The 14,320-nt window shown below is 32.1% G+C and overlaps 1 protein-coding gene across 1 annotated transcript; it reads left to right on the forward strand.

The window, feature by feature from the left end:
- The first annotated feature begins 825 nt into the window (after positions 1-825).
- Positions 826-3,567, forward strand: LOC127240985 (putative late blight resistance protein homolog R1B-16). The gene is made up of 2 exons (XM_051259859.1): positions 826-3,348; positions 3,409-3,567. Exons 1-2 carry the CDS (start codon positions 826-828, stop codon positions 3,565-3,567), a joined length of 2,682 nt encoding a protein of 893 aa, XP_051115816.1.
- The last annotated feature ends 10,753 nt before the right edge of the window (positions 3,568-14,320 follow it).

The following is a 14,320-nucleotide window of genomic DNA, read 5'->3' on the forward strand; positions in this document are numbered from 1 at the left end:
GAATTATTCATTTATTAAAATTTATATTGGTTAATATTTAAAAGTTAAAATATAATATTATATAAAATTATTATTAGACAATAAAAATATATAGAAATATGTATAAATAAATAAATTATTTATATATTGTTTATATATATTATTACATAATAAAAATATATAAAAATAAATAAATTATTATGGGTTTATAGAATAGCAAAGATAATGAATTGAATGTGAAATGATTTGAATATTAAGATAAATATGATAGAGATGAGACATATAAAAAAGACAATGAAGTAGAGTAATGACTATAACAGATGTTCTTATATAGCTTTAATACTTAGAGTTAAGGTTCAATCACCATATACCACAAAATGTTGTTTTCTAGCGAAAATAAATAAATAAATCAACACTTCATTTGTTTTGTCTTAACCTATTTTTCATTTCAAAAGTAACTCAGAAAAGAAAATAAAAATAAAAATATTTTTTACTTGAAATAAAAATAAAAATCTAAAACACCACCCTAACAAACGCAAAATAAATTTGTTAATTAGATGAGAATCTTCTACCTCGATCAATTCCTTTTCGCCCATGCCTAATAACCAAATATGCTTTTGCAGCTAGTGGCATTAAAGCATGCTTTTGCAGCTAGTGGCATTAAAGTATGTTATAATAATTGCTTCATATCGTAATTGTCATTACAAAAAAGAAAAATTCAGTTTGGATCTGTATATACAAAGAAGACTGAACCAAACCAGGAACTGTTTCTTCAATATTTGTGCAAAAATATATCCATATTAGCTGCGGATTTCAGTTTCTTCAGCAGTTTGTAAGAATCGAGAGATGGCTGTAGCTGCTTATGCATCATTGGTTTCTCTTTCTCATGTCCTCGACAACGTTCATTACCGTGCTGAGCTTCGTCGCCTTCATGTCGACATAAAAAAGATTAAATCTCTCCAAGAAGGTGTCAATTTCTTGTTGGAGTTCCTTGAAAAGAACCATAGAAGCAAAAGCCAGAAGGCTGAAGATCTTTGGAAGCAAATATCAGAAGTTAGTTTGGAGATGGAAGAAATTTTTGACTTACATGTTGTGAGCCAACTTCAGAAGGAATCTCAGGGAGAAAGTAGTGATCATATGGGCGCGAGATCATTCGATGAAGATTTGGACACTATGATCCAAAAGGTTGACTACATCAAGCGAGAGCTATCGATGGTTGAAGAGGTCGTGGTTGGACAACAAACCAGAGCTTCTGTTCCTGCTGGCGGTTCTTCAACAGCTGCATCCATTGTTGGAAAGAATATTATTGTGGGACTTGAGGAACACGTGATCAAGATTAAGGGTGAGCTAGCTAGATATGACGACAATCTCCAAATCATCCCAATTGTCGGCATGGGAGGTATTGGCAAAACTACTCTTGCTAAAAAAGTTTATGAAGATAAGTATTCCATGGAACGCTTTGATGTGCGCATTTGGATTACAATTTCTCAGGAGTATAGCGTCGACGAGATCCTCCTTGGTCTTATCAATGACGGAAAAGTAGAAAGACATGGTGGAAATTCAGATGGGCCTGGGGAAATATTGCGCAAGAAACTCTATGGCAGAAGATACTTAATTGTAATGGATGACATATGGACTCTTCAAGCTTGGTATGATTTAAGGAGGTTCTTTCCGGACAATGGGAATGGAAGTCGAATTATTGTGACCACTAGGCTATCACAAGTGGCTGCTTCATTGGGCTCTCACGACCCATATCCGATGACATTTCTTGACACAAATACAAGTTGGAGTTTATTTTGCCAAACTGTATTCGGAGAAGAAAAATTTTCACATCCAGAATTGGAGCAAATCGGAAGAGTGATTGTCAAGAATTGTAGAGGGCTTCCTTTGCAAATTACTGTTATAGGAGGACTACTTGCAAAGTCTGGCATGAATAAAGAATATTGGGAATCAGTTGCGGAAAATGTAAGTTCCTTTGGAAATGCAAGCGATGGCGAGCATTGTTTGAATATATTACTCTTGAGTTATAATAATCTGCCTATATATCTCAAGCCGTGTTTTCTCTACATGAGAACTTTTCGCGAAGATGCTCAAATTGAAGTCTCCAATCTAATCCGATCATGGGTTGATGAAGGTTTCATAAAGATAAAAAATGATAAACGTTTGGAAGAACTTGGTGAGGAATACTTAAAAGATCTTCTCGATAGAAATCTACTTTTTGTGCGTGAAAGATATGTACTCACGGGGGAATTAGAAAAATGCGGCATCCATGATCTTTTGCGAGACCTATGCATTAGTGTATCCAAAAAAGAGGACTTTTTGTGCTCTCCTAGAGTAAAAGACATCGATATAAGATATTGGAATAGAGTGTGCTTCCTATGCGGCAGCTCAGCAGTAGAAGAAGAAAGAAGAAATCTTCTTGCACTTGATGTTATTCCTCCATCAGCTTCACAAGAAAATCCCCCGGTTTGTGGTGACTGTAAAGTGACATATTCACGTACGAAGGGACTAAGATTGGTCATGGCCATCGAAAAAGTTGGTAGTGCTCATGATACACTTGTGCAGCACACTAAATTACGGTCTATCCGTGTTAAATTTGATTTCTCTCCAAATTTTATTGCTCCTCCAATTCTACATTTTCTTTGGAACCTGCAGAGTCTGATATTCCCATATTCATCTTCGGTAGTTTTACCATCTGAAATATGGCATATGCCGCAACTTAGAATTATTGACTTCTATGCCGTTGTGTTGCCGAAGCCTTATCTTGCTCATGTGGGAGAGAAAGATATCTTCATTCTGAAGAACCTGCACACCCTTCGCTGTGCAACGAATTTTGAGCTCACCGATGAGATTCTTGGTGGAATTCCTAATCTGAAGGAACTAGGAATAACGTATGATAAGCGTATGAGAGAGTTGGATACTTGTTTGTGTAATCTTGGCAGATTACAGAAACTTGAAACACTAATTGTCCAAAATACATTGCAGAACATCGGCTTTCCAAATTCACTCAAATTCTTGCTTCTGAGGAAATGCAGAATTCCTTGGAGTGGTATGTCAGTGGTTGGTTCATTGCCTAATCTCGAAGTTCTTGTGTTGTGGTATACTGCAGAGGGCTCTGAGTGGAATCCAACTGAAGGGGAATTTCTTCGATTAAAAACATTGTGGATTTTTGGTAGTGATTTAGTAGCTTGGAGAGCTGATCGATACCACTATCCGGTGCTTGAGATTCTTGCACTTTTTAAAGTACCTTCGTTGGAAGAAATCCCTTCAGGTGTTGGAGATATACCGACACTGCGTGAAATTCATTTGAAAAATTGCAATGAGTCTGCTGTGGATTCGGCATACCAGATATTAGAGGAACAACAGAGTGTGGGAAATGATATACTCGACGTGGATGTCTCTGATGATTCTGATGATTCCGATGATTAGGATGTAGATGATGACACAGATGAAGATGAGGTGTCTGAAGACAAAGATGAAGATGAAGACAACGAATCTGAAGCTGAAGACACAAAGAAAGATGAAGATGAAGATGATGAATCTGAAGCTGAAGACAGAGAGGAAGATGAAGGTAATGAGTCTGCCTGACTGATTGCCCTAAGGACAGAAGAAGAAGAAGATGATGATGGTATGTATATATATATATCCAAGGTACTTTTAATTTGAGGAGTTGTCATAATTGTTTTGTGGCTTCTAACTTGCTAAATCGATTTCTGCTGGCTTGAATTTGGTAAAAAGAATTCAAGTGTTGAAGGAATATTTCCAGAAATTATTAGGTAATATGTAGTCGAAAGCTTTAAAGGTCTTGGCAATGAGGAGAAATATTGCTTGGTACCATTTGCAAGTGGTACTTCATTTTTCTCTAAACCAAAGACATTATTGTTATATATGTGTGGATGATTTACTTCTACCCAAAAGTGCGCACTAGATAAACCTCCGGCCGAACCTAATACCCTACAAACTAGGTCCAATAGACAAGTCACACTAGGCAAACTATATGGGGCAGGTGACCTGGAGGCGTCGGAGATTTGAACCCATGACCTCACGAACATAAGTCCAACTCCATAGTGTCTTCGTTTCTTTGTAATTACCATTTGCATCTATCATCCGTTTTTGTTTTTGTTTTTTTTTTTAGCTTTATGATTTAATTAAGTAGCTTAGAAATATTTAGTTATTTTTTACCTTCAGTTGTTCAGTATAATTTAAATTACAGTCGATTTCATACATATATATATAGTGAAAAACCAAACTAGATGACTAAATTAATTCTTGTTTTGTGCATTGTTTTGTTGTGTTCTTCGCAATACTTACATAACAATACATGCATAGAGTTGATACAATTTAATTAGGTTCTATATATATATATAAAAGGATTCGGTAAGTAGAAGAGATGAGATTAACATCTTTCATACAAGAACAAATTAAAAACAATAGCCGCTGTAAAACTGTAAAAAAGTATAATTGACAATTCAGCAGAAATATAATATGTATATACATTTAAAAACCATGTCGATGCAATGGTTTTCTGTAAAGATTCTCACGTTGATATGTAATTTATAATTATTTAACAATATGCAAATTTACAAGGTTTTTGGATTTTTTAAAAAATAATAAAAATCCAACTCCGTCCTCGTGTCCGAGTCCCACCATCTCCATTCGTCGTCGTCCACGTGCAAGTTTCGTGTGGTGACGTATATCTTCTTGCATGTGAGGAGACGTGTTAGTTGTAGATAATAAAAACAAAAAAAAAAGGAAAAATGCCATTAAGCTGACCACCTCAGCTCTAGTCATATCAATCTCATTTTGAAAGAAAATTTCTTCCACAAATCTCATTTTGAGTCTATGACAAGTCGAAACTTGACTAGAAAACACAAAGGCTTTTGCTCGAACACTTGTGTCACTTTTTTATGGTGTGTGAATGCATATTATATATATATATATACACACACATATATCAATGAGTAAATTTCATCATGTTATAGATATTGAAATAAAATCCCATCAACATAGCTCATTTATCTCTTGTTATGACAAATCGAATCTTCACTTGAAAAGATAAAGGCTTGCATTTGAGTACCTAGAATCTTTGTAGGCTATTAATATGTTTCATCAATTTTGTGCATATTGAGAGAAAATTCCACTCAAAAAGCTCATTTTGAGTCCTAATTATGACAACTTAGAACTTTACTAAAAACGAGAAGGCTTGTGCGGGAACGGTTAGGGTGCTGAATTGGAAAAATCAGCACTGAAATCATCACCAGTAATATATACAAACAAAATACAGTCTTATTATACACAGTACATGCTGTGTATATAATAATTACATGTGATGTTGCTTCATAATTATAATATATTGTATAATAGTATGTGGTGTGCTGAAATAGCATATTCTGTCCATTCATGTGTTATATTTGTGTCGTTGGTTCATAATTACAAGTGTGTTTTATAACAGTATGTTGTGCGTTGAAATCAAGTATTGGTTGTAATGTATAAGACTATAGCATGTGTTGTTAGTTACTATTGTTAATTCATGTGTTGTATCATATATCATATATATATATATATTTGAACTCATTGTGGCCTCCACCACAATGTAAAGCAAAAATTTCTAGGGGTTTAGAATTTTTTTAAAAAAAAATTGATTGGGTAAAAAATTTGATTGGTTAGGAATTTTGAACAATTTTGAATTATTTTTATTAAATTTCTATTAATTGTTGAATTTGATTAGTTATTATATAAATGTAGGCCAATATATTTTTTTATGTCATATAATATAATATATGTATATGTTTTATATTTTTATTTTAATATATATAGAAGGATTTATAATAAAAGTATAATATTAATTTCTAATAAATTTTTATACATATATATATTAATAAGGTGCCATTTAAATATAAAAATTATTTTTTAATAATTATTTATTTTTAGTGATTATTTGATAGAATCATTTTTTATTAATAAACTTAAATATTTTTAAAATTAAATTTATTATTTATTTTGAAATTTTTTAATTTTTAACAATTTTGTTTTTTTTTTTTAATTAATTCATCATTCATATATTTTAAGATATACTATTATTAATATTTCTCATTATATGGTACTCCCCTCCGTCCACACACAAAATAAATATTTATTTTTGGTCGTGGTGATGTAAAGTAAGAGTATTTGTGGAAAAAAAGAGGTATTTAATAAAATATTTACTTTATAATTGGACGTTCCAAAATAAAAATATGTATAGTTTCTAGCTAGACGAAAGAGAGTATTATTGTTTCTCATTGTAATTTTCTTTTGTCTATTTATCATATATAATATATATATATATATCTATATATTTGAACTCGATGTAAAGTCCATCGTAATGTAAAGCTTGAATTTCTAGTATTTGTTTTTCTTTTTGCTAATTTTCATTGCTCTGAACATTTGATTGGTTAGTAAAGGAATACGAGTCATTTTGCTAATTTTTATTACAATTGTACTCCAAACTTTTCCATTGCGTTAGCTATCAGACCTTTTGTTTTTCATTTCTTTCTCTTTCAATGTGCATCAGCAGTGATCATTCATCTCCCCAATGTAACGTTTATTCTCCCAATATACATTTCTTCAAACTACAACATTCATCTTCTATTTAACAGAATTGTTAGTCCATTAAAAAAAAATTTGCCTTCAAACTACAATTTTCCTCTTCAATTTGTTAGTTAACACATTCTTCTCCTACCAACTCATTTTTCTTCCACTAATTTATTACTAATAATTTATTTGTTCTTTTGCAACAGTTATAATAGTATACAAAATCGCCCGCAACAAAGAAATAGAAGAAGGAATGGAAGGAGAAGAAGGAAATTCAAGACGGATGACGACGATGGCGCCGGAAGTAGAAAAAATAATTAACAAACATATTGTTTGTAAGACTTTCACAATATTTTTTTTACGGGTTTTGAAAATTAAAATCTTAAAAGTCCTGCACCTATTCTCTACTTATCAGGCGCAAACAAACTTTTGTTTTGCACAGCTTTACTGTTTGCGAGTACTTGAAATTGATTTTGGAAGAAGCTGCAAAGTGAAAAAATAAAAAATTAAAGAATAAAGAATAAAGAGAAGAGTAAAGTAAAAATAAAAACCTACCGATACTCTAAAGGCTAGCAGCAGCGGACGTCATCTGTGGGAGAAATGCGGCGGTGGCGCAACTTACAAGAAGAAGGTGAAAAAATGAGATGAGTGAGAAGAAGGAATCGAAGAGTAAAGGAATAAATGGAGAAGAAAAACGAAGAAACAAGAAGAAGAAACGGTGAAGAAAGGAGAATCCGAGGGAGATTGTGGAATGGGTTTGGGGTAGACTTTGTTTATTTATTGATGTATTTAGAATTAATAGTCCTATTACATTATTATACTAATTATATTATTAATTTTTTTGTTTGTACTTATTTTTATTAATTGTATTATTAAATTTATTTTTTTGTAGTAATATTATTTATATATTTTTTAATTTTTTAGACATATATATGTGTGAATGAAATAATAATCTATGAGGATAAATTAAGAATAAAAAAAATAAAATAATATACTGATATGGGAAAACATTTTAAAAAATTAACTTTGAAATTCAATAAAATTCTTTTAAATACTAATTTATCAAACATTTAAAATAATTGTTTGACAATAAACTAAATATTATTGAATAAACTAATTATTGAACACCTTAAATAATTTATTTGTTTTTTTTGATTAAATCTTAATTTTGAAATTTGAATAAAATTGAAATTGTCAATAAAATTTATATTGTAATATTATATTTAATTTATTTTTTTTATTAAAACTGAAATAAACATTTGTTTAATTATACATTATATTTATGAATAAAATAAATTGTTGCACTTTTTATTTATTTGTATTTATATTCAATAATGATAATTTTATATTTTAAAATATAGGAAAAAATGAAATATAGGATGAAGTTGAATAAAAAGGAAATATCATCACTATTTCTTCATAAATTGTGTCAGCATCAATGGTAGAATAAGAGAAAAATGATAATAGAATAAAAGGAAAATGAAAAATGACTAAAGAAAATAAAACAAAAGAAAAAAGAGGACAGAACGAGGGTCCGGTGTTGATTTAGAATTATTTTAATTTTTGTATAAATATTTTTGGAAAATTATAAAAAAATATACTCCCCCCGTCTAGCTACAAAGTATACATATTTCTATTTTGGGACGTCCAATTACAAAGTAACCATTTCATTAAATACCCCACTTTTTTCCACAAATACCCTTACTTTACATCACATCATTACTTTTAAACCAAAAAGCAAGGGCAAAAATGTCATTACACTGCTTTTACCTACCCATTATAATTAAAATACTATTATTTCTTAAACTCCATGCCAAAAGTAAATGTATACTTTATCCGTGGACGGAGAGAGTATTATGTAAAAATATATTTAAAAAATAAACAGTTATATAAATTGTATTTTGTTTTTCATATAAATATTTACCAGTAACAGTTGTACGCTATTTTAAATAATAATAAAATTATATATTTTAATATTTATATTTAATTTTGATATAATTTTTAAATGCAACTTTGGAACTTGGACATCGTAAATTGCACAATAACCAAGCAAACGAGGAATATATATACACAGTGTATATTGTTTTATTTACGAATTATTTGTATTTTGATGTTTTTATGATATATAGTATATAGTTTATTTTAAAATTATTTTAAATGCATTATAGCTGTATATATTTGGTACGCATTTTTTTTTAATAAAACATTTTTTCATAAATATTATTAAAAAAATAAAAATATACATGCACATTAATATAATATATATTATCCTTTCATAAAAAGTAAGTCAACAATTCAACATAGCATATTACTCTTTCCGTCCAACTTAAATTGTCTTATTTTGCTTAGGTACGGAATTTTAGATATTAGATAATTAATAATTAATTAAGAAATATATTAGTAAAAGTTATTATAGATTAAAATTAAAATTAAAATGACTAAATAGTTTATTAAAAATAAAAATAAATTATGAATTTTAAAATGTGATTAAAGTGTATAATTATATTTATATTTTTTAAAAATGATAAATCATGCCGAATATTTTTTCATATTATCAACACAGTTTTTCATTACACACAAAAAATCAATTAGTGAAAGTCTGATTGTATCTCAATTATTATTATTTTTTTTAAAGAACAAGTAAAATAATTTTAGACTAATCAAAGTAGATAAATTAATTACCGAAGAAGGGATAGTATAATAAGTCCTAGCATAGCATGGGTAACGACTAGCTTGTATTATATGAACGCAGACGGTGTGCTGCCGGTAGTAACTCCTTGTGCTGCGGTGTGTTGTCAGTACAATGTTGAATTTTAAAATCTGCCGCCGGCCGGCTTGTGCATTCACAAATGTATCACTTTTTGGATGGTGTTTGAGTTCCTGTATATTTTTCAGGATGTGAGTACATTTCATAGCATTATACATATTAAAAACATTTCATTCAAAAAGCTCATTTTGTGCTCTACTTACGATAGTTGAAACTCTATTAGAAAATATAATGGCTTGTGTGTTGGAAGATATAGAAAACCTAAACCAGATAAAACTTAATTTGTTTATTGCTTCAACTAGATTGTTTATAGGGTTAATTTTCTTTTACTATTCCTTATAGTTTTTTTTAATAATATTATATTCAATATTTATTTATGTTTCATAAATACTTATTTTTATTTTATATATTTTACTATATTTTTAAATTAATTGTTACGAAAATTTCCAAAAAATCAAGATGAGATAACAAAGATAAAAGAACACAAGAATTTGTTAACCCATTTCGATCACGATGATCTACGTCTGAGGGCGCTGTCAAACTAGAAATTTTATTATAAAGTACGCAGGCACGTGTTAAAGTGAGAATACATGGATATTTATAGCCTATGCCTATGATAATAATATCCAAATTATATTTCTGAATCTCGGATATTATATCCAAATGATATATAAATCATATCCTTAGATTTTAGGATATAATCAGGCTTCATATCCCAACAATCTCCCACTTGAAGACTGATTTCATCTTCCACTTCAACATTTTACTTCATCCACAATGACAACGCCGAGCCTCCTTCTTTACTCATCGAGGCCATTGAGGTTGAACATAACCTCAATTCATCTAAGGTCACTACCTTAGATTGTCTTTCAGGATTGCTTATAAATCGGCTCACTACTCCCACTGCACGTGCTTTCCACCTCCTAAAGATATCAAAAGCATCATAATTACACTTAAGGAAATATACACATGCCTCCCTTGTAATGTCATCAATGACCACGGGTAGCACTATGAGCCTCCAAGGGTCGATAGAAAAGCTAGTTCCCGAAGGTCCGTATGAACCAACTTCAACTTTCATTTATCAAATCTCTCTTATCCTTTGCAAAAGCCACATTTTGTTGCTTCCCAAAGATACAGTCCTCGCATACTCCAATATCGACGGACTTGAGACCTAACAATCTTCCCTTTGACATGAGCTTGCCTATCCCCTTCTCGCTCATGTGTCCGAGACGAGAATGCCATAAATTTGTGTCATTATTTATGGCCACAAAATTGATTCCGTCTTCCATGGTTTTCGTCATGTAGAGAGTTCTATGTGATGAGATATTTTGGGATTTAATTTGTTTGGGGGTTTGGATTTTGGATTGGAATTTGAATAGTAAAATATTCGAATTTGAATAGTTGTATGATGTGATATAAATATGTATTGATGTGATATTTTGAATGTAAAATTGATTTTTAGTATAATATAAAAAATGAAAAATAAATATTTGATTTGATATTTTTGAGGGAAAAATTAAAATTTGTGTGAATAGTAGAAATCCACACAAATCCTTCAAACAAACACACCCTAGATGAACTTTATATAAAATTTGTTGAGACAAAGAAAAATAAAACATCGTTCTATGAAATTTTTTCCTATAGCAACTCCAATCGTAGAAAGATTATTTTCAACGATAACTATCATGAAGAACAAATTACGGAATAACGTGAGAGATTAATTGTTGAATTATTGTTTCGTTACTTTCTAGAAAGATATATGTTTACGAAAGTTAATATAGACGTTATTGTCAAACGATACCAAAATATAAGATCTTATCGTGAACACTTGTAGTTATTTTTATGTATTAGTGATTGTTAATTTGAAGCTTTGTTTCTTTTTAATGTAAATTTTTGTTCATGTATTTATTTATTTTTTGAAATATATTGATCTTTCTTTGATCTTTTTTGTGCGAGCCTTTTGTCCTGTACGACTAATCAACGATATATGTCTTGGTGTAGATATTTGTTTCGCATATTTTTACCACATTATCATGATATACCCAGGCTTGCTGCTGTGGACAAAAAATTGTGTTATTTTTAATAAACACAAAATTTGTACAAATTATATTTGATTTGAATTTAAAGCGGGTCCTATTCTCTAAATGGGTCCTTTGATTCTCCTTCCGGGTCGATTTATTTTCCAACTTTGTTTTCGATGGCTTCTTTGATCCGAAGAGATTTGGTCTTCAGTTTGACTTTGCCGGCTTTTGAGGGTTTTGGTCTCCGTGCGGGCGATTTGATCGTCAGCTTTGGATTTGATGTCTTTTTTTAGACGATCTGAGGTTTTGATCTTTGATTTGGCTTTGCCGCCTTTTGGAGGACTTTGGTCTCCGCACTGGCGATTTGATCATCGTCTTTGGTTTGTTGTCTTCTTTAGACAATCCGCGACTTTGACCTTCGCTTTGGCTTTGCCGCTTTTGGAGGACTTTGGTCTCCGCGTTGGCGATTTGATCATCGTCTTTGGATTTGTTGTCTTCTTTAGACGATCCGCGACTTTGATCTTTAGTTTGCCTTTTCCGCCTTTTGAAGAGCTTCGGTCTCCGTGTGGGCGATTTGATCCTCAGCTTTGGATTTGATATCTTCTTTGGACGATCCGCAGCTTTGATCTTTGACTTGTCTTTGCCGCTTTTGGAGGGCTTTGGTCTCCGTACGGGTGATTTGATCCTAAGCTTTGGATTTGATATCCTCTTTAAACGATCCGCAGCTTTGATCTTTGAGAAGGTGGATTTGGTGCTCCATAACGCTTTTGGCGGCATGTCCCTTTGACTTTTGGATCGAAGAGGGCCGAGTTGTTGCTTTGGTGAAGAATGCGATGAACACCTCGAAGCTTTAGGATGAACTTTGGAGACTTTCCCTTGGTTTTGACGAATTCCTCAACGGCTTTGAGAGCTTTGATCCTTGAAGAGGTGGATTTAGTGCTCCATAACGCTTTTGGTGGCGTGTCCCTTTGACTTTTGGATCAAAGAGGGCCTGGTTTGCGCCTTTTATGAAGAACGCGATGAACGCCTCGAAGCTTTGAGAGAAACTTTGAAGACCTTCCCTTGGCTTTGACGAATTCCTCGACGGCTTTGAGAGCTTTGATCCTTCCTCCGGCTTGGACATACGACGAAGAACGTTAACTTCATCGATTCGTCAACCAATATTGGATCATTTGTCCAAATTAGTGACTTTCGATGAAGAACGCTTCGAAGGACACGAAGAACATGAAGAACAATACAGAGAGAGTCTAGAGACTTACCCCTTTGCTTGAATCCTCGATGCAACTTCGGTGTCTAATGAATTGGTCAAGGCTCCTATTTATAGGGAAGGGTGGCCTTGGCTTCCTTTTCGGATGGTGCCACGTGGATGGAAAGATTTTATAATCTTTCATTTTCCATCAGATGCTGCTTTCCATTCTTGACGGATTCGATTGTGCACCTTCCTTTCTCGACAAAATCTTCATATCATTGTCTTTTTTGGAAGATATTAATTTATATACTTCCTTTATCGACAAGATCTTTAGATCATTGCCTTTTTTGGAAGATATTAATTTATAGACTTCCTTTATTGACAAGATTAATTTATTTTGCTGCCAAATTTATTATGGCTCTATTTATGCACGTAATATTTGTACGATATCTTCCATTTTTAGCATATTTTTGCATTAATGGTTGATATTTAATGTACAAAAATTAACATATGTGCATAATTAAATACCATATATTTATTTTATTGGAATTTTATTTTCTTCCAAAATACATGATATTTAATTGATTTTAGACATATATTTTTAGTGTCTACAAATGCCCCCTCGAGACTCTTTTAAGCCGACGCAAAGCGTTTAAGGTGTGAATGAGTCTCGAAACATAAGTCAATTTTTCTTTTTTACTGATTTTTTTTTTTATGGATATCCTTTTTTATTTTTTTAGCCAATATTTTTTTTTTCAAAGGGCTTTTTTTTTTCTTTTTTCTTTTTTTTTTCTGGATGAGATTTTTTTTTGTTCAATTGATTTTTTTTAAGCTCGATTTTTTTTTGGACTTTTTTTTTTTTTGTTTTTTAGGGCTTTTCTTTTCTTTTTTTTTTTGGCATAATTGACTGAACTTGGAGTTATATTCCAAGTTGCCTACGTATCCGGTTAAGGAATCAAGTCATAACGTAGTTCAAAGATTGAAGAAAGTTTATCCTCATTTCTAAGAGATTGTAGAAAGTTTATCCTCGTTTCTAGGAGATTGTAGAAAGTTTATCCTCGTTTCCAGGAGATTGAAGAAAGTTTATTCTTGTTTTTAGGAGATTGTAGAAAGTTTATCCTCGTTTCCAGGAGTGTTGTAGGTATGATTGCCCCCACTGTTGGAAGTGTTGTATTTCTCGTCATCTGAGAAATCTTCAGTAGGCGGTCCATACATTCCACTAGACATCATGCGCAATTCCATATCATCAGCGCGAGTGGCGAGTTCTTCAAAAGTATGGGGTCGGATCCCTTGTAGGATGTATTTTAAGCCCCATTGCATCCCTTGAATGCACATTTCTATGCCGGAAGCCTCGGACAAACGGTCTTTGCAGTTGAGGCTTAGACTTCTCCAGCAGTTGATGTAGTCAACTACTGGTTCGTCTTTCCATTGGCGGCTGTTGGTGAGTTCAGTCATGCTGACGGTTCTCCTTGTGCTGTAGAACTGATTCAAGAACTCGTGCTTTAACTGTTCCCAATTGTCGATAGAACTAGCCTCTAAGTCAATGTACCAATCGAAGGCGTTGCCGTTTAGTGACCGCACAAATTTTTTGACTAGGAGGTCTTCATATGTTCCAGCATCGTTGCATGTCTCGACAAAGTGCGCTATATGTTGCTTTGGGTTGCCTTTGCCGTCAAATTGTTGAAACTTTGGTGGTTGATAGCCCGTTGGCATTTTGAGGGCGTCAATCCTTGCAATGTAAGGCTTGGCGTAAGTGTACGTCTGCCTTGAACTCCCTTCGAATTCTCTTTTGAT

This window comes from Andrographis paniculata, unplaced genomic scaffold (assembly GCF_009805555.1).
Source record: "Andrographis paniculata isolate CXL003 unplaced genomic scaffold, ASM980555v1 Contig80END, whole genome shotgun sequence".
Lineage (NCBI taxonomy): Eukaryota > Viridiplantae > Streptophyta > Magnoliopsida > Lamiales > Acanthaceae > Andrographis > Andrographis paniculata.

Bases quoted from the DNA above. Each gene is read 5' to 3' on its own strand.
- LOC127240985 (XM_051259859.1), top strand. From the start codon at position 826: ATGGCTGTAGCTGCTTATGCATCATTGGTTTCTCTTTCTCATGTCCTC. The intron at 3,349-3,408 runs GTGGGAAATGAT...TCCGATGATTAG, and splicing joins TATTAGAGGAACAACAGAGT to GATGTAGATGATGACACAGA.